Source organism: Rattus norvegicus, chromosome 10 (assembly GCF_021556685.1).
Source record: "Rattus norvegicus strain SHRSP/BbbUtx chromosome 10, alternate assembly SHRSP_T2T, whole genome shotgun sequence".
NCBI lineage: Eukaryota > Metazoa > Chordata > Mammalia > Rodentia > Muridae > Rattus > Rattus norvegicus.
The window spans coordinates 99139274-99158899 of record NC_141543.1 but is presented as its reverse complement, the minus strand read 5'-3'; the positions used below and the strand labels follow the sequence as shown (position 1 = coordinate 99158899).

The window sequence follows — 19626 nt, the reverse complement described above, 5'->3', positions numbered from 1 at the left end:
AAGGGTGAACAGCGTAGCCTGGCCGGTCTCAGCCGGCCTGAATCTGATAGATGCCTGTTGTCACCAGAATTAGATCAAGTCTGCACATTTTCCTGTCTACACCCATTAAATCGCGGGGTACAGAAATTGTTTTCCATTTCTCACTGGCGTTTCTCATACCCCGTAGCCACGGGGGAAGCGGGCGCTAGATGCTGCCGTGTGTTGCTGGGGGTGTGAGCTAGCAAGTTCACGGGAGACGGCTTCGAATTGGCGACAATTAAGGCTTCGCGTTGATGAATTGTGGAGCTTGCAGTGGCCGCCACCATATCTAATTTAAAGGAGGGAGATAATTGTGTGATGTTGCTCCCCCTGAAGGGTGTGGGGCTTTTCTAAAACAGCTATAAGATAAAGACCCATTGCTTTTGCCACAGAAGTCGGGCGGTGGCTCTTCTCATGGGTCTGAGGCTTCTGCTGGGTCTCTCATGCTAGCCACATTCCCTGAGGCGCCCTGTGGCTGAGCAGGGACTTAGCAGCACAAAAGGAAGGTCTGTGCCAATGTTTCAAGGATGGCAGTGCTGGGAGTCATTCATCAACACAGAAAACTCCAGGGGCACATGTGTTTGTCTAATAACTCATCGCGTGTCGCCGAGGACAGGAGATAGCATTAAATGTACAGATCAAATGAAGGAGCTACACAGTTTCCACAGACAGAGACAAAAAGTGGGTTCTGCCTCAAAAACAAAGTAAATGGCTTCATATAAATGAAACCCAAGGTTGACCTCTGGCCTCTACACCTTAACATGTACACATGCACATATACACACACATATGAACACACACACACACACACACACACACACACAATAATTCATTTGGCATTTCTTACAGAAATTAATGGGTAACACATTTCCCGGCTTTGTTTGCCTAAGGGAATTCCTGTTTTTGCCTTTGAGGGAGATCTCATCTGGGTACAAAAGTCCACGCTGATGAATTCTTGGTTTCAGAACATTAAAAGTGTTCTCATATTAGATTCTGACTTTCTTCATTTCAGTATCTGATGTTTGTCTCAGCCTCTGAAGCCTGCTAACTTTCCACTGAGGGCTGGGATCACACAGGAAAACTGTAGGCGCTCCCTGGGATCACATAGGAAAACTATGGGCGCTCCCAATGGCTGTCCCTTGCACCGTCATGGATGAGCTGGTTGGAAGGTGGTTTTCAACCTTTGCAGAGGCAGATTCGTTCCTTCCCAGGTCCTGCTTTGGAAAGTCTGGGCTATTTCTTAGTCCTGTCCTCCTTGCTGAGCTGAGCTGAGCTCTCGTTCTGATCCCACAATAAGAAAGGCAGCAGAAAGTTCTGTACAGCCCTGGACTCAGCCTCTCAGCCTCAAACTCCCCGTGAACTGGCAGGTGCTTTAAACGGGAAAACCGCACAACGTACCCGGCCCATCTCAGCGTATCTCCTCTGTCTTTACCCTTTGACCCAAGAAATACTGGTTTTCTTGATTACTATCCAACATCTTCAAAATTTTTTATTTTTATTTTATATTGAACCCAACTCTTGTAGTTATTTTCAGCGGGAGGATGTGTCTAATCTATGCTAGTTATTCATAGCCGGGAATGTCTATTTTTAACAAGCTACTTAATCACAGCCAAAAATAGCTTTTTAAATTTCCACTGATGCTGTTTCCCCCCTCAGCAGAATCAAACTGTTTTCATCACGGTAGCTCCATCATGCGGATAATTGCCTGGTATTCCCCACTCGTGTGTCCTCATCCTTAAAATAAACCGCTGGCTGCTTGCAAGCGTTCCCCCTCTAGGCTAAGCCCAGAGTCATGACATTGCCTCAAGAATTCCCTGTAGGGACTAGAGAGGTGGCTCAGTGGTTAAGGACACCTGCCATTCTTGAAGAGGACTCAGCCTCAGCTCCTAACACCTGTGACTCCAGGGGACACAGCACCCTCTTCTGGCCTCTGCAGATACAGCATATATGTGGCACACACGCACGCATTCCTACACATAAAAGAAAAACAAGTACATTTTAAAGTAATAATAAAAATAATGCATTGAACTCATAATTAACTTAGGAGGAGACTTCTTATGAAATCGTTTTTCTATATAAAATATTCTATCGATATTGTTTATATTTGTCAATAAAGTTAAAGCGCGCGTGTGTGTGTGTGTGTGTGTGTGTGTGTGTGTGTGTGTGTGTGTGTGTAAATATGTGAGCATAGGTATTCATATGACAGAGGGCCCCTGGGCTCCTCCCCTCCATTCTGTTTGCTGCAAGGTCTCATTACTGCTGGGTACACCAGGCTACCTGGCCAGCAAGCTTTCCAGGGACTCTCTTGTGTTTACTTCCTATGTCATAACAGGAGTTCAGAGACTACAGATGTGCAAGCACATCTGGCTTTACATGGGGTCTGGTGACCCAAACTCAAGTCCTTAAGCTCACACAAGGACCTTACTGTGCTGGTCAGCTTTTGTCAACTTGATACAAATCCTTCTTGATTAATGATTGATGTGGATAGTATCACTCCTGGGTAGGTGATCCTGGGTGCTAGAAGAAAGCAGTCTGAGCAAGCCATGAGGAGCAAGCAAGCCAGTAAGCAGCACTCCTCCATGGCCTCTGCTTCAGCTCCTGCCTCCAGGTTCCTGCCTTGAGCTCCAACCCCAGCTTCCCTCAGTGATGAAGCATGTCCTGAGAGAGTTGTAAGCTGAAATAAACAAACCCCTTTCTCTCCCAGGTGCTACTGGTCACAGAATTTATCACAGCAATACAGAAACAAATGAGTATGTGCACTGAGCCTGCCCTGTATTTTTTTTCATAGCACCAGCACATAACTTACAGATTAGTTCCAACACTTTCCTATTCTGTTGCTACACAGACAGTAGTTTTCCATATATTATTAACCTTTTTATTTTGTTGCTACTCGTGTTTGGATATTTTTTGCACCAAACCACTTGTACCAACCCTTGGATTGTCTTCTTTTAAACAGGCTTGGTTCTGAGAAAGGGTCTCGCACTGTAGCCCAGGTTAGCCTAGAATTCACAGGGTAGCATCAAATCCATGCCAACCCTCCTGCTTCATCTTCCCCAGTGCTAGGACTTTCTTTAGACAAGAGCCACCATGCCTGGCTGGATTTTTTTTTAATTCTTTTTTTCGGAGCTGGGGATTGTTTTTAATACTGCTTTTTTTCCAATATAATTGACTTGGATATCTGTGTCTGTGGTGACATCCTCAAAAGTATATCGATCAGGGTAGTTCTGGTGATACTTTCATGATTGCTAAGCCAGGAATATTGACCAAGCCATTGATCCTGTCTGACAGTTTTCTGTCACTCTTACAAATACCAAAGTTGATCAATCCTTTCTCTTTAGAAACGGTTATTTTGGCTCAACATTCTGAAGATTTTGGTTCATAAACGCTTGTCTTTGTTACTCTGGGCCTGTGGTGAAGCAACATATTGTGGTAGAATGTGCAGTTCTTCTCAAAGAGAAGGAAAAAGGAGACTGGGGTCCTGTATCCCCTTCAGGACCACAACCCCAATCACTGAAAGACCTCTCTAGGCTCCACTTCTTAACAGTTCTGCACCTCCCAGAGAGCTCCACCTTCAACACCCAGACATTTGGATAACCTATTATTAGCACTGACGGAAGACATGTTGCTTGTTCCATGGTGAGCCTAGAAATTTCCCAGATCATCTAGGGTAGTGTGGAATCCTTATTCTGACGCATCCCATCAATGCACCAGACAGAATTAGCTGAGCAGAGCCCAGAGGCCAAGTTCTGGGTCGAGTCATCCAGGGGAGGACTTTTCACTATGGGGACATGTGGAACTCTGAGTATGACAGGGCCTGTGGAAACGTTCAGGGTAGGTCTGCTGGCACTTTTAAGACTGCTAAGATGGTTTCTTCCCTTCCAAAAATCCCTCTTGTAGGAATTTATCCCGGATAAATACTTGCAAATGTCCCCCTTGATATTTAGAGATAAGTAAATTTATTCATTGATTTTTGTAATAAGGACAGATTTGAAAATAACCATCCTGCAGTGGGGAAATAGCTATCTCGCCTTGAGCATATGCGAGTCAGGGAATATACATTCTGAAGCTATTAAAAATATGCAGAATGTTGGCAATGTTAAGTAAAACAACATCAAGCTACCCTGTATACACATGAGGCGTATGTAATGTGATCCCAATTTTTAACGTAGAGAAAATTCTAAGCTGCCCAGAGAAATTCTGCAGAGGCAGTAACACTGATATACATCAGTTCAATCTTTTTCACTGTTATAACAAGATGCCTAAAGGGAGGGAGGGTTTATTTTAACTCACAGTGTGGGGCACAGCCTATGGTACTAGTGAAGGTCTCTGGAAACGCCCTCCCTCACAGTCGTGCAGAGAGGTCTGATCCCTAGATGATTCCACATCCCATCAGGTCACAGTGAAGAACATTCATAAGGCATCCTGCTGGACCTTCAACAAAGTCGTGGTCACTTGACCCCAGCTGGACGTCTATGGGCGATGAGCATCAGCTCACAACGCTTCCTCCTCTCTGTGAAAACCCACTGATTAACCACCTCTTACCAAACCAAGGGTGGGAGGGGTTTTAATACACATCAACCTCCACTCCGTGAGGCTTAGGGACACTGTGTGACACTGGGCTCTATATCCTCTACTCCATAGCCCTAATTCCTGGCAGACAAGCTGGTCATGGCTTAGTCACAGAATAAACTGTGCTAAAATTCGGAAAGCACACTCCTTGGGTCCTTTTCTGTTGAAGGACAGTACATCCTTACCCAGCAATTCTCAACTCCTAACAAGAGCATCCACAACATAACAAAGAGATTGACAGAGCCAGCAGGGAGAACCAGCCATTTGGCAGTTCTTCAGCCAGAAGCTGTTTGACCAATTGGTGGAAGGTGGTGTCTCCAACCAAGACAGAGGATATTTGGGGAAAGAGAAGCCCAGGATGCTCCTGAGGTCTCTAGGCTTCAGGAGACACGGTCCCGTCTGAGCCCCTATGTGCTTGGTACGCGACACTCTGTGTCCCTTTGGATATTCTTCCTCTGTCCCTTCAGAGACGCCACTTTCTCCACCATGAAGACTTCCAGTGTCATTACACAGAGCAGTTCAGCTCTCCGTAGGATAAAGGCCTATTCAGTTGGCTGCTGTGGAAGTGAGAGAGGAGGGTTGATGATATCTGTTAGGTAACACATGCTGGCCACTGGTGTGGAGCTCTGCCCAGTGTCAGTCACAGCATCTGTGCTAGCCTGTAAGTGGGTCCCAGTGAGGTGGGGTTTGTTTTCCCTGTAGAGAAGCATTTTCATCAGCCGGGATGCAGGAACCACTGGCGTCTGGTGATCGAAGGATAAGGTGTTCCTAAGCATCTTACAACGTTTATGATTGGCCCTCACAGCAAATACTTTCCCATCCCCAAGGTAGGTTGAGAAAGCCCACTCTATAGCATGGTGACCTTAGGTTGGTTATCATGCACGACTGCTACTTTCCCAGAGGCAGCTCCAGAGGAAATCCAGTGCCTTTCCATGGCCCAAAAGGCCCCTAGCATCATTCTTGTGTACTTTCTTAATCAGAACAGTCACAAACATGTCTAGATTTAAGGAAAAGAAACACAGTTCCCATTTCTCGATGCGAATAATTAGCCAAGAGGTGGTGGTGGTGGTGCATACCTTTAACCCCAGCACTCAGGAGGCAGACAGGTGGATCTCTGTGAGATCAAAGAATTACAAATAATTTATGACCATTAAAAAAAAAGATTTCATTTCTACTTCATGTGCATGAATATTTTGCTTGCATGAAGGTATTTTGCATCACCTGCATGCATGCCTGATGTCTGCAGAGGCCGGAAGATAGTGGATCCCCTAAATCTGAAGTTACAGGTTGTTGTGAGTCCCCATGCGAGTGCTGGGAACAGAACCCAGGTCCTCTTCAAGAGCAGTAAGTGTTTTTAATGCTGACCCATCTCTCCAACCCCTGTGGGTCAGTTTTTAATTCCCCTGGAAAATAATGGGGATGTTCTAGTAGAAAGCAGGCGAGGATCAGGACCCACCAGGAGCCTTCTGGCTACTTTGTCCTGCTGACTGCCAGCCACAGCGGTGTTTAGTCAGTCGACCAGCTAAAAGGAGCTCCAAAACCTTGTCAACAGTCCCTACTCCCCACACCCTTCATTGAAGCTCTTCTGGCGTTCCTCTGAACCAACTGGGCATTGACCCTGGGTGTCTTCATTTGATTGACTTTCCTCTCTTCTCCAATTGAACCCCATCCATTTCCCCCCACAATCCTTTATACCTAGTACCTCACCTACCCCCAAGTCCCTGTGCACTCCATCCCAGAGTCTTTCATGACTGGCTTGGGCAGGGAAATGTACCATTAGTGATTTAATCTCTGTAAGACATTTCTCTCTAATTGCTAGTCACGGATCATAATTAGTGGCCGTTAATTCCTGATCGCTAACAAGCTAATACTTAGAGGTAATGGCACCGGTAATCATCATAAACCGTGCAAAACCGCCATGCTCCAGGGGCCCCAGTTTCTAAAGGATGTCATTGCATCATGATATTCTTGACACAGGAGTGAGCCAGCACCCCTCATTTTTCTGACAGCAGTGACCAGAGAACTGATGTCACTAGTCTTTAATTTCTTGCTCCTCCATTGGCTATAGAAATAATGTGTGTTCTTTTAGAAGCTGTGTAGAGCATAGAAATGTATAAAAACACAAACCACACATAACCTTATGACCTGAAGCATCATCTGAGTCTGTGAAGCGTTCACGTGGGCAAGCTGAAGGTATAGTCTTATTTGAACATTCTAAGGTAGACATCTCTCATGTGGCAGCAACTTACACAAATTGTCTACTCTCCCATCAGGGGAAAAAAATGGTCTAACTGTAGAGGGATGAGAGTCAGGAGACAGAGAAGCAGACACCAGAAGCACAGACTCGGGGCAAGGGAGAGGGTGTGATGAGGAACACCTTTACAAAGCTAACTCGAGAAGCTGACTTTGAACCCCAGAACTCCCCTAAAAGATCGGTCTATATATTGATATTTTGCACTTTTTGTTCCTCAGAAGTAGCAGACTGGGTCATCTCAGGCTTCTCCACCTTCTAGAACCTGATTGGCAGACATGGGGGTAGAGGGAGATATTAGCCTCGTTGCTCACAATGTACTTTTTCAGAATCAGAAGGGCTGAGTTACAGCGGTCTACCATGGAAATGATACCTGAAGCTATATACCCCAGAGGCACCCCATAGGAAGCCCCAAGTCATTTGTCACTCTACTCTTATGTAATACTTGGTCACTTAGACTAGTTTCTAAAGACCCATGTCTTACACATTCCTAGATTCCTCAACACCCTCCTTTCGCGTTTCTCTGCCACCCAACACTCCTTGGGCCTGTTCATTTCTCCAGTAGAAAACCATACAGTGTAGGCCCAGAGTTTGGCATTAGACCTGGTTTCAATCCAATCTGCCTCCTAGGATATCCTGTAGGCTGCTTGACGCCTCGAAGCCTCAGTTTCCCCATCTGTGATATGAAATCAATGTTAAGTACTTATTCATGGGCTACTGTGAAGGCTTGGTGAGGGCTCTCTGTGCTATAGTTAACAGTTAGTGGGTATTTTATAAATAGATATGATGCCACAATAAACACATAAATACGTTAGCAATTGCTAAAAGTGTTGCCTTTTCACCTGCTGTACGGTTGCCCTGTTCTTCAGAAAGGGAGGAGACCCTTGGGGTTTGCCTGAGGAGACTCCAAACTTCAGGGCCCGTTCCTGTCCTGTCCTCAGACAAGGTCACATTCAGCCTCTTCTTGTATGCTTTGCTTTACTGATTCTGATCCAATCTCCTCTCCGCTTTCATCTTTCCAAATCTCTAAGACCCAAATCGTTCTCATCGCTGCCAAGCTTAACATTAAAATTGGCCGCTCAGCTCCAGCCGGGCAATGGCTGTCGTATTTCAGATGCCCTGATCTGTCTGCTCTGAGAAAAGCGGGGCATTATTGCATTGTTACAGAATAATAGCACCCTGCACCAGGTCCGGCTTTGCCTTGTGCAGACCACAGTCCTGTCCACTGTGGCAGTTAATCCCCCAGCAGTTCGGGGGTGGGGGGAGGCAGAACAGGTCTTATTAGTCTTGAGGAGGAGCAGCATAGACCCAAAGAGGGTTTCCCAGAGCCCTCATTTTGTGGCCAAATAAGTCTGGGGAAATGTGGAGTAAGTGAAACTAAAGTGGTTGTCATGCAATGCAATTCTTCAAAACCAAGATACAGTGCCTCCTGATGCCTTCCCCCACCCCCAGAGTATTCCACAGGATGATTGCTCTAAACCTCACCGCACTGCATAGAGAAAGACTTGGCATTTTACCTTCCTCGTCCTTGTCAAAGCCAATACAGCAAGGCTTGTAGAGCCTCCCCAGTCCACACTCCCATCTTGCAGACTTTACGCTCCTCTAGTATGTGGCCCATTCTGTGGCTCTCCCAGCTCTCCCACGGTCAGTCGCTAGGGTAGGGCTGCTGCTGTGGGTTCAGGGTCTGAGAGGCCCCTTCCAGGTAAAGAGCACTAATGTCCTCTCCCCTGATACTCTGTGGTGACCTCAACTTCACAGCCAAACCTGGTTTCTGATGCTTTTCAGCTGTCTTGGCATCCATGTATGCTTAGATCTCAGCAAAGTCATGACATTGTCCCTGATAGGGTCCTATACCTGGTGGACTCAAAGTTGACCACACCATGGGAACCTTGGGGCGGGATTGCTATAGGTTCAACCCTTTCCCTGTCACCCTAGGCTTAAATCTTTCAGAGGTGGCTCTGTCTGCCTTCTTCTGGGCTCAGGTCACACTCTGAGCTTTCTCTGCATATCAGTAACTTTCTTCATTTCTGCAACAAAATGCATGGCAAAAGCAACTTAAGGGAGAGCTTGTTAGGCCAGTTAAGGCTTTCTGGAAACAACCTTACGGCATACCCAGAGGTGTGTTTCCACATTGGCTCAAAATCTAATCAGGGTTGATGGATGAATGGATGGGTGGATGGATGGATGGGTAGATGGATAGATTGATGGATGCCTGGGTGAGTGGGTGGACAGATGGACAAATGAGTGGATGGATGGATGGATGGATGGATGGATGGATGGATGGATGGATGGATGGTCATGTGTAGTAAAGGGAACTCAGAAGACAAGGGGACAGATACAGAAGCCTTAAGAGAATGCTGTGAGTTCCTGAGGAGCAAAGGGAGAGGGTCACCCTTAAGAGAAGATGGTCTGGACACTAGTGGCCTACCTGTTCTTACTCATCCACTGACCCAGAGCAGACTGACTTCAGCTACTGCTCCTCACCTCCTGCTTGCTCTCTCTTTTCCCCCTAGCCCATTCTGCCCTCTGTGAGGCAGCACTCCTTGCTGCCCAGTCACCATCCAGGAAGATGAGCACCTGTGGGAGGAAGGCCCTGACCCTGCTGAGCAGTGTCTTTGCTGTCTGTGGCCTGGGCCTGCTGGGCATCGCGGTCAGCACGGACTACTGGCTGTACTTGGAAGAAGGCATAATCCTTCCCCAGAACCAGAGCACGGAGGTCAAGATGTCCCTGCACTCGGGCCTCTGGCGGGTCTGCTTCCTCGCAGGTAAGGACAGTCTTGTTCTGGGGAATACCTGCCCAAGGGGGTCACTCCCTACTTAGAGACACCCAGGAGGTGCCCAGAGACAGTTCACCATGACAGTCTCCACTGCCGCTGGGCAGAGGTGCAAGCAGCCACCAGACCACAGACCCAAACGCAGACCCAGATTCACAATGTCCTCTTGAGCAAGCTCTCTCAGGAACCGGGGCTTGCTTTCCTCCTAAAAGATCCATGCGATCCTGGCTTCCTCACACCCTGCCTGTCTCCCAGCACTGAATGGCACCTCACAGATCTAAATCACCCGTGCAGGCCTTTCATTAGTGCCTCAAGCTATTGATTGCACATAATCTTCCCGATGAAACTGCAAGGCGGACTTATTATTGCCACTTTGCAAACGGCGGAAGTGAGGAGTCTGGCAGCTCGAGTGCATCTAGACTTCTATTTCACTGACATCCACAGGCTTAAGGAACAGGAAAGGTTCAGCAGCTTCCTGATCCTCATTTGCAAAATGGCCCCACAAAGAAAACACAAATGTGCGTCCTTCCAGCTCTGTGGGAGGTTGTAGATTTTCAGCTCACTGGGGATTCTCTGGAACCGAGTGAGTTGGTGCACTAAGGGTCCTGTCCTCGAGGCCTTTATCACAGCCTGGTTCCACCCTACACAAGAGTAGAGCCCCATGTCCTGTGAGACCTGTGAAAGCTGTTCTGACCAGCATAACCACAGTATGGACCTTAAGCTTCTTCTGTGGGATCCTGGAACCTGTGTGTGCATTGAGAAGCGATACGGTTTGTTCCCCCAGCTCTTTCTCCCATCTTGGTGCTAGGGCTCTGGTGGACAGGCTAGAGTTGAATTGGGTATAGCAGAAAGGTCAGCTCCAGCCTGGCTACGTTGTGTCATTTTGTAGAGCCTGCTTTAGGAACAGCATCCAACTCAGATCTCAGCTGCCACTGCTCCAGATGCTGTGGCATCTGTCTCTGCTTAACCTGAAGCAGAGTCTTGAGGCCACCAGGGTCTGGTTGACCCTGTGGAAGGCTGTGGAAGGTTACTGCACAAAATCTGCACTCGTGCATCTGAGATGGCCATGTACCGTCATTAGTCAAAGCAACCGATGGCACCAGATGTTCGCTGGACACAGAACTCCTAGCACTGACCCCTTCCCCTGCTTCTACCCTTACTCCAGAAAAAGACACCACTTCTGCTATGGGCCACCATCCAGGGCTGAAAACTTACCTAGAGATTTTACCCAGCCCAGGTACAGAGACACAGGCCCAAAGATTCTGGAAACACTTGGATTGTACTAACTTCAAATCCATGTTGGAGCGGCACCTGGGAATAGCAATAATTTCTTGTCTCCACAGGTGAGGAGCGAGGACGCTGTTTCACCATAGAGTATGTGATGCCCATGAACTCCCAGATGACGTCAGAATCCACAGTCAATGTTCTAAGTGAGTGTCTAGAGCATTCTAACCTGTGCCACTGATAGGACAGAGAAAGCCAGACTAAGGGGAGAGTCAGACATCCAGAATCTTCTGAAAAGCATGCCCTTGGCCTTAGCAGGTTATACTAGTGTAGCTCATTGGAACTTGACCTACACATTCAGTTTTCTGGGGTGAAGATAGATTACTGGAGCCCCTATGATTCAGACCCCAGGAAGTGGAGGAGAACTTACCCCCAGACTGAAGCAGTCGCTCTGGACTGTGGCAAGACTAACTTTATGGCCTTAACCTCATCGAAGTGACTTCTGACCCTCAGTGTGACCTTGCAATGTTACAATGCAATCCATTCCCTAGGTCTGTCAGGAGAGCAAGTTCCGGGATCCACTGGATACAGAGCTGTAATGCATGATATACAAAATACTTCACTACCTGATGTGCACAGAACCAACACCCTGGTCCTGCAGACTTGAAGCCAGCTCTAAATTATGGCTAGCACAGTCTGCTGTGACAGTCAGAGCATGCCCTGTAGGCTTGGAAATGGTGGGTCTCTCTTGAAGGCGAGGCAGGGTGATGTGACCAAGCACCTCACAGATCTCCTATAGACAGGCAGTATAGATTCCTAGGACCTGAGCTTATGCCTAAAGGGGAGATAAATTTCTGAACATGTTGGGAGTTGAAGTCAGATCTTCTAGTCTTACCTTGGAAACAAAAGTCCTGCCAGCACCAGGAGACCCTTAGGCCACTCGTGTGGGAGTAGGGCTTTGAGCATCCACTGGTAGACGTTGCAGGAACATACTTTTTGGAATGAGACAGGGTAAGGAGGGTCACTGTAGCCTGCCTGACAGGCTATCCCTCTGCCCTCTGCATTAGAAATGATTCGCTCGGCCACCCCGTTCCCACTGGTCAGCCTCTTCTTCATGTTCATCGGGTTCATCCTGAGCAACATCGGACACATCCGTCCGCACCGGACCATACTGGCTTTTGTCTCTGGCATCTTCTTTATCCTATCCGGTAAGCTGTTCTACCCCATCTCCACACGCCCTGGGCTTTTGATTTTTAGCTCCTGAGCCATTCTGCGTCAGAAAGTCCCACTTGAAACTGTGATCCAACACTGGACATGGAACAAGTTGAGCCAGTGACCCGATGTCCTTAGACCCACCCATGTGACATTCCTAAAACCGTGCATGAGACTTCGGAGTTGAAGCGACTTGATGGGCTCACCCTGGGCGGGGCTGGGATGACCTAGCTGTCCTCACAATACACACCAGCACACTTCTTCTCTAGCTCCCACTGGTAAGCATTCATGCCTGTGTCTGAAAGGAGCAACATTCTTGGATATGGCAGTAGAAAATAAAAGCATCTACCTTTGGAATAAAGGTTCCTTCATCCCTAATCCTCAGCCACCCTCAGAGACTCCTTGCTTTCATGATCTAACCATACCCCATACTCTGAGTTCACCAGACCCCTTCAGCATAGACATGTCTTCGTGGGATATCACCAAGCTGTACTTCATTCATTCACTCATTCATTCATTCACTCACTCATTCAGTCACTCATTCATTCAGTCAGTCAGTCAGTCACGATGTCTATCAGACCATGTTCTGTATCACTGACTATAGAAAGGTCAGTGTCATGGTAGTTAGAAACATGTAGATTGGAAACAGGAACCCAGAGTGGAGGGGACCGGTACAGGAGGCGCCAGGAACTGCCAAGGGGACCGAGAACATAGCTAAAATTCAGAACAAGGTGTTTGCTGGTCAAGAAAAACTAGAGAAGTTGACCTAAAGAGTTAATAGGAATTAGGCAACTTAGGTTGCAGGGAGGGAAGGGGCTAGAGGAAGAAATAGCATCAAACTCTCATGGAGTCTCTGGGGGCTGAGGAAACGTGTTGAGAAGCGAGATTATAGAGACACCCAAACCGTCTTAAGATCTGGAACTTTATGAGAAGCCTTTAGAAGAATTTGAGCCAAGGAATGACATCGTAATTGGATGTTAGACTACTTGCTGTTAGGAACAGTGCAAGGAAGGGAAGTGAGGCAGGAGCCAAGGAGCCCGGGTAGATCCCTCAGCTACCATGCACAGGGGATGGGCAACAGTGGCATAAACTGGGTTGATGCTGCAACAGAAAGTGGGAAGGATCGTGTGTCATTCAGAAGGTAAACTCGACAGGACCAGGCTCCCAAGGGAAACATCAAGGATGAGAGCCGTTTGCTTGCTTGCACATCAAGTGGATGTTACATCCATGATCTAGGAATCACAGACAGAGAAACATCTTTGCACAAAGGTTGTACGATCAGTGTGGGAAACTGAGTTTGATTCTTCCATTGTGGCATAAAGGGAGAGGTATCTAGATGCTGCCAGATGTCAGGGTCTGGGGCTCATAGAATCACCTAAATCACAGACAAAGATTTGAGAGGGATCAGCCTAGGGATGCAAGTGTGAATCATGAGTTTACACACGGGAACTCTATGAGAAGGCAAAGGAATGTGGTGAATAAAATGGGTGCTTTCCCCCCAGTGACCTCACCGAGACCTGTACCCTAAAAGATAATGGATTGGTTTTTAAGGTGTTGATATTCAGTGTCCTGATTGACTAGAAAAAAGAGGTCTAAGAATTGATTCTCAGGTAAAAGATGAGTAGGTGGTTTGAAATGTATGGATAGATACAGTGGCTGGATGGAAGGATGAATGTGTGGATGGATAGATGGTATGTGGGTAGATAGGTGGGTGGGTGGAGGGATGGATGGGTGGGTGAGTGGTGGATAAGTGGATGGATGGGTTGGTTGGTTGGTAGATGGATGGGTGAGTGGGTGAATGGGTGGGTGAGTGGATGGGTGGGTGAGTGGATGGATGGATGAATGGATGGATGGGTGGGTGAGTGGTGGATAAGTGGATGGATGGGTTGGTTGGTTGGTAGATGGATGGGTGAGTGGGTGAATGGGTGGGTGAGTGGATGGGTGGGTGAGTGGATGGGTGGGTGAGTGGATGGATGGATGAATGGATGGATGGGTGGGTGAGTGGTGGATAAGTGGATGGATGGGTTGGCTGGTTGGTAGATGGATGGGTGAGTGGGTGAATGGGTGGGTGAGTGGATGGGTGGGTGAGTGGATGGGTGGGTGAGTGGATGGGTGGGTGAGTGGATGGATGGATGAATGGATGGATGGGTGGGTGAGTGGTGGATAAGTGGATGGATGGGTTAGTTGGTTGGTTGGTAGATGGATGGGTGAGTGGGTGAATGGGTGGGTGAGTGGATGGATGGGTAGGTAGATGAATGGATGGATGGGTGGATGGATGGGTGGATGGATGGGTGGATGGATGAATGGAAAGATGGATGAAAAGATAAATGAGAATAAAACATGATTCTCTGCCATAGGCATCCTTACCACCAACTGTCTCACTAGTTCTTTTAGGATCTTTCCCCCATTTCCATGTCAGCATAATCTTTGTGCCAGCTGACAGATTATCTGACTCCCTAGAACCATTCTTCCTCACTCTTTCCTTACACACACACACACACACACACACACACACAGAGAGAAAGAAAGAGAGAGAGAGAGAGAGAGAGAGAGAGAGAGAGAGAGAGAGAGGGAGACTCCTCTGCCCATCTAGTTTTTATTCCGCTCACCTGTTGTGCATTCCCTGCCCTACTCCATCCAGCCTTTCACTCTTCTAACAACAATATCACCAGCCCAACATGGTACGGTGGTTTCCCACCTAGCCAGAGAGGGACAAACTGGAGACCAAGCTATACACTTCTCCTTGTGTGAACTCTAGAGCAGCCAAGATGTTGGAGATCAGGATGCCTGAGACTCCAACGTGAGTGAATCACAAGATCTTAAGTCTAGGACAGAGCTGATATACATGACGTGGGCTCGTGATCATAACAGAGGGACATTTGGGGACAGCAGTGACTCACGCTTGAGATAAGTACAGAGGAAAGTTTGAATCACACCTGTCTCCCTTTAACATCCATCCTTGGAGAGGCCCGGTTTCATAGAATAATGTGAATGGAATGAAATAACAGCTCAACGTAGAGTAATTAATTGTGCCTTGACTCAATTACACTCACTAATGGATGAAACTGTTGCCTGAAGCAGTCGTGTACACAGTGGCAGTTGGAGTTCGGGGTCCCAGTGGCTTCCTGATTCGCTGCTGGCTAGGATCTGAACTGGCTCCCCTTACATCTCCTGGCTGCAGATCTCAGAGAGGATGCACAGTGTATCCAGACGGTCTGCATAGGCCCCGGGCCACACTGGCGGAGTCCAGAGAGATATGCTCCACCCCCTGCTGGAGACAGGGATTAGGGACCCTGCTGAAAAGCCTTATCTTAGTCCTTAGACTAATAAAAATCCACTTGGCAGTTCAGGGTTCACATCCCAGGGTCATAGCAATGCTTTGTAGGACAGTATAGTAGCGGGACCCCGGAGGAGGACCAGTGAACAAGGATACCCAGGAGGGTGTGTGTGACCGAGGTAGGCGTATCAGTCACTAAGCTTGTGTCTTGGCTCAGGAGAATGGTTGGACAGGGAGATTCTGCCTGCACCTGTTCACCACCTAGAAGATGCTGGTGTAGACAGAGTCAATTGGGTGGGGCAGGGGAATCATGCTCATTTTTGAACTCCAAATTGAAGGCTTTGTTCTCAGTGGGTACCATATTGGCAATACATATGAAACTCCAGGCTGAGCGTGCCCTTCCCTCCCCTTCCCTCATCCAGGCCTCTCTCTCGTGGTGGGCCTGGTGCTGTACATCTCCAGCATCAATGACGAGATGCTCAACAGAACCAAGGATGCAGAGACCTATTTCAACTACAAATATGGATGGTCGTTTGCCTTTGCTGCCATCTCCTTCCTCTTAACAGAGGTAACCTGCCCCATACTGCCCTGTGCCAGATTGGCACTGCCCTACCTAGAGGGGAGGAGGGAAGCATCCCACAGCATCCTGGACCACCCCATCCACTCTACTGCTCTCCCCCAGAATGTACCCCTCCCTGGCTTTCCTGGGTCTCTTCTATCCTGGAGGTTCCCAAGGACCACTCCTGCCGCACTCGCACTGGCCCTCCCACTGGAGAGGGTCCGTGGCTGTGTCCCAGGAAGACACAGCCGGGACATCATAAGAAGCACCCCTCCCCCCATCAGTGAGCTCTCCTCTGCTTCTCTTTCACCGCAGAGTGCTGGGGTGATGTCTGTGTATCTGTTTATGAAGAGGTATACTGCTGAGGACATGTACAGGCCCCACCCAGGCTTCTACCGGCCACGGCTGAGCAACTGTTCTGATTACTCTGGCCAGTTTCTACATCCAGATGCCTGGATCCGGGGCCGCAGCCCCTCAGACATCTCCAGTGATGCCTCCCTACAGATGAACAGTAACTACCCAGCTTTGCTCAAGTGCCCAGACTATGACCAGATGTCATCATCTCCCTGCTGAGCCAGCCCTAGCGTCCTCCCCACCTGAACTTTTGGATGGCTCAACAGCATTTCCCTCTCCCCCTGAGCCGAGGCCCAAGCTGTTCCCTGCTTAGCCATTGTTACTTGACCACATCCTCTCCCTACACCCAGAATAGCTAGCTCTTCCTTCGGTGGGCATCAGAGACTGGAGTCAGAGGCATGCTGATTGGCTGAGAGCATGGCTGAAGCCCTGCCTCTAGAGTGCCAATCATAGCCACGGGCTCCTGGGAAGCCACAGCAGCCCAAGCAGTGCTGTGCCGGAAGATGCCTATGTTCTAGTTGAGTTTTGTTCCTGCACTTCCGGGTTAGCCAAGGTCAGTCTGGAGTTGCCAAGTTTCTGATACAGACAAAGCCAGACTTGGAGGCTTGCCTCCAAGCCTGGCTCTCCATCCATGAGCTGGACTGTGAGACCAAAAGGTGACTCTGCTCCAGTGATCTAACTGGCTCAGAAACCTCAAGCCGACTGTTCCTTTTATGTCGTCCACAAAACACATCTCTCTGTGTAGCACTGCCCCACCCCACCCCTCCCCCAGGCTCTGGACCATTCCCGATTTTCATCCTTCCAGAACACAGCTGCCCTGGTCAGGGACTAAGATAAGTATTCAGCAGTGCCAATGATGTCACAAAGGTGTTAATGGCGGAAGATGTCTTAATACACATGATCCCTCGACAAGCTATTTCATGGGGTCTTTTGATGCCTTAACCCAAAGAAGTGACTGATAATGAGAACTCAAGAATTTGACGGTTTTGTGTTCAGAGCGCCAAGCACTGTGTCCAACCCTGGGGGCATTGTCCCTGGCTTTCAGGGACCATATTTCTATCCAATTCTCTAAGATCGAATCGTGTAGACAGGTTTCTGTACCACCATAGCTGTGAGCTGCATTTGATGACGCGATTTGATGACGCAGTGCGTTTTGAGCCCAAACAAGCCAGACTCCAGATGACCCAGCTGCTTTGCCGAGCCTGTGAACATTTGGCGGTTGCCAACTTAATCCGAATATGGGGAAGCATCTGCTTCCCAGTTTCATGGCATATGTGGGCAAATCACATGCCTCCACGATGCCAGACAATGTGACAACTGCTTTCCTGACGGAATCGCTGAGCTGGGAAATTGCAAGCGCTACTGAGAAGACCATGAAACCCCCATAGTTCTCCGGGTGTCAGCTCAGCTGGACCATCCTGAGAGTTCTGAGAGGCAAGTCAAGGTAGCATTCTCTATGCGGTGTGTTTTTGCTGGACTTCCTCTCGCCTCGTTCCCTTTAAGATGCCAAATGTACCCGAATATACAAAGCCACAGCGGGCGACTTGCAAGCTCTGGCAAATGGCACCGGAAACCACACAGCTGGTGCCTACAGGAGGACATGGACTCAATCAGCATGGAGGAGGCCAGCAGTTCAAGATCAAGTTGTCAGAGGACTGATCTCTGAGGCATCTGCTCCTGGCTTACAGATGGCAGTCTTCTTGTTGTATGCTCATGGGGTACACCTGAGGCTTTTTTTTTTTTTTTTTTGCATATCCAAATTACCTCTTAAAAGGACACACCAGGGGCTGGGGAGATAACTCAGCAGAATTCTGGTCTAGCATGCATGAAACTCTGGATTTGACCCCCAACACCGTAGAGTCCAGGGGTGGCGGTACACATCTGTAATCCTAACACTTGGAATGCAGAGGCAGGCGGAGCTTCAAGGTTACTCTCAACTACATAGCTAGTTTGAGGCTAACCTGGGCTACACGAGACTCTGTCTCAAGAAATTTAAAATCAGGTATGGGTTAGAGTTCATTCCAATAAATTCAATGATCACGATTAATAACTATGAATATAATTTAAGTGCTCATGTACAAATATATTCACATTCTGAGGTACTGAAGATGGCGGTCTCGGAGTACAAAACTGGGAGAGGGCATAACTCCGCCCCTAACGTGCAGATTGCTTTGTAGATTGATCCATCAGTTTCACAGACAGTGGAAGGAACATTTTTGCCTCTCGGTTCAGTCCCTGACTCAATGCTTGGGCAACCCCTTCAGTTCTGAGAAGCTCAGCTAAGATGGCTTCCATGCATCCTCCCCGCACCCACACCCACACCTCCAGCGATCCAGTCCACATTGTTATTGTGTGCCGATTTCTGTATCGGCCTGTGAGCCGAGGGCGACTGGCAGGCCCTGGCCCTGGCTTCCGGCTCCATCCTCACCTCACAATGGCCGTCGTTCGCTTTCGCCGCTGTTTGCTGGAGTCTGCTTGCCGGAGTCTGTTTGGAGACGGCTGAGAGGCATTTTCAAGCTGGACAGGCGTTTGGATGTGCTTGGCTACAACTTGTGTCAATGTTATTAACACCTGCGATGTACTTTTCTCTCTCTAAAGCACGTCTCTATCACTGTGCCAGGTTTGCTTGTGTACACGTGGGGAAGAATCTATTCCCTCCTTACTGTAAGCTGACTGCAGAGTGTGGTATTGTTAGAGCGTGCTATTCCCAGTTTGAGGCTGAGCTGTCAAGTCCAAGGGTGTTCCCACCCTGGAATGGGTCCTGTACACTTACCATAGTAATGGCTGTGGGTCCCTTTCTTCCCCATGAGGGGATTGGAGAATGTATCAACACATATGACCATCGTCATTTCTTTTCCATGTATAAACTGGTTTCAAAAACTATTCTTAGTCTTGATCAAAATATTTGGAGGTGGGGAAGAAAAAAAAATATTTGTATCACACACTCAAATGTATAAACCCAATTCTTGCCATCTACTGGTGGTGCTTTCTGGAACTAACTTTATCCTTGGGTTGGCAGCAAGAGGGTGGTATAAAGTACCATATGGGAGATCCAACAGCACCAATAGAGAGTAGGGGACCCCTTCTTTTGTCTTCCCTAGGGACAAAGACAACAAATGTCCTCAGTAGCAAGTCCCAGAGACTCTCCTCATGTCCCACTGGACAATTCTGGGCCACATACCCACTCAAGAACCACTTTCTGGCTATAGAAACAGGATGACCATCTACTGTTATATAAGAAATCGTCCCCCTAAACTTAAGGTGTTAATAATCATGTCACAACTGTTTGAGCAGGTTGACTGGGCCTCAGGAAGGTGGTTCTTGCTCAGGGTCTCCTAGGACGTTGAACTTGAGCAGCGGCTGTTATTTCAAAGGCTTCCTTGTTCCC

The 19626-nt window shown here is 48.2% G+C and overlaps 1 protein-coding gene across 2 annotated transcripts in view; it reads left to right on the top strand.

The window, feature by feature from the left end:
* Cacng5 (calcium voltage-gated channel auxiliary subunit gamma 5) overlaps positions 1 to 19121 on the top strand; it is a 42276-nt gene extending 23155 nt beyond the window's left edge. For both annotated transcript variants that reach the window (XM_087569532.1, NM_080693.3), the window contains 5 exon segments: positions 9352 to 9603; positions 10956 to 11042; positions 11904 to 12044; positions 15748 to 15893; positions 16200 to 19121. In XM_087569532.1, the coding sequence (XP_087425658.1) occupies positions 9408 to 9603; positions 10956 to 11042; positions 11904 to 12044; positions 15748 to 15893; positions 16200 to 16457 (828 nt within the window). In that variant the 5' untranslated portion in view covers positions 9352 to 9407 and the 3' untranslated portion in view covers positions 16458 to 19121.
* Positions 19122 to 19626: the final 505 nt, after the last annotated feature.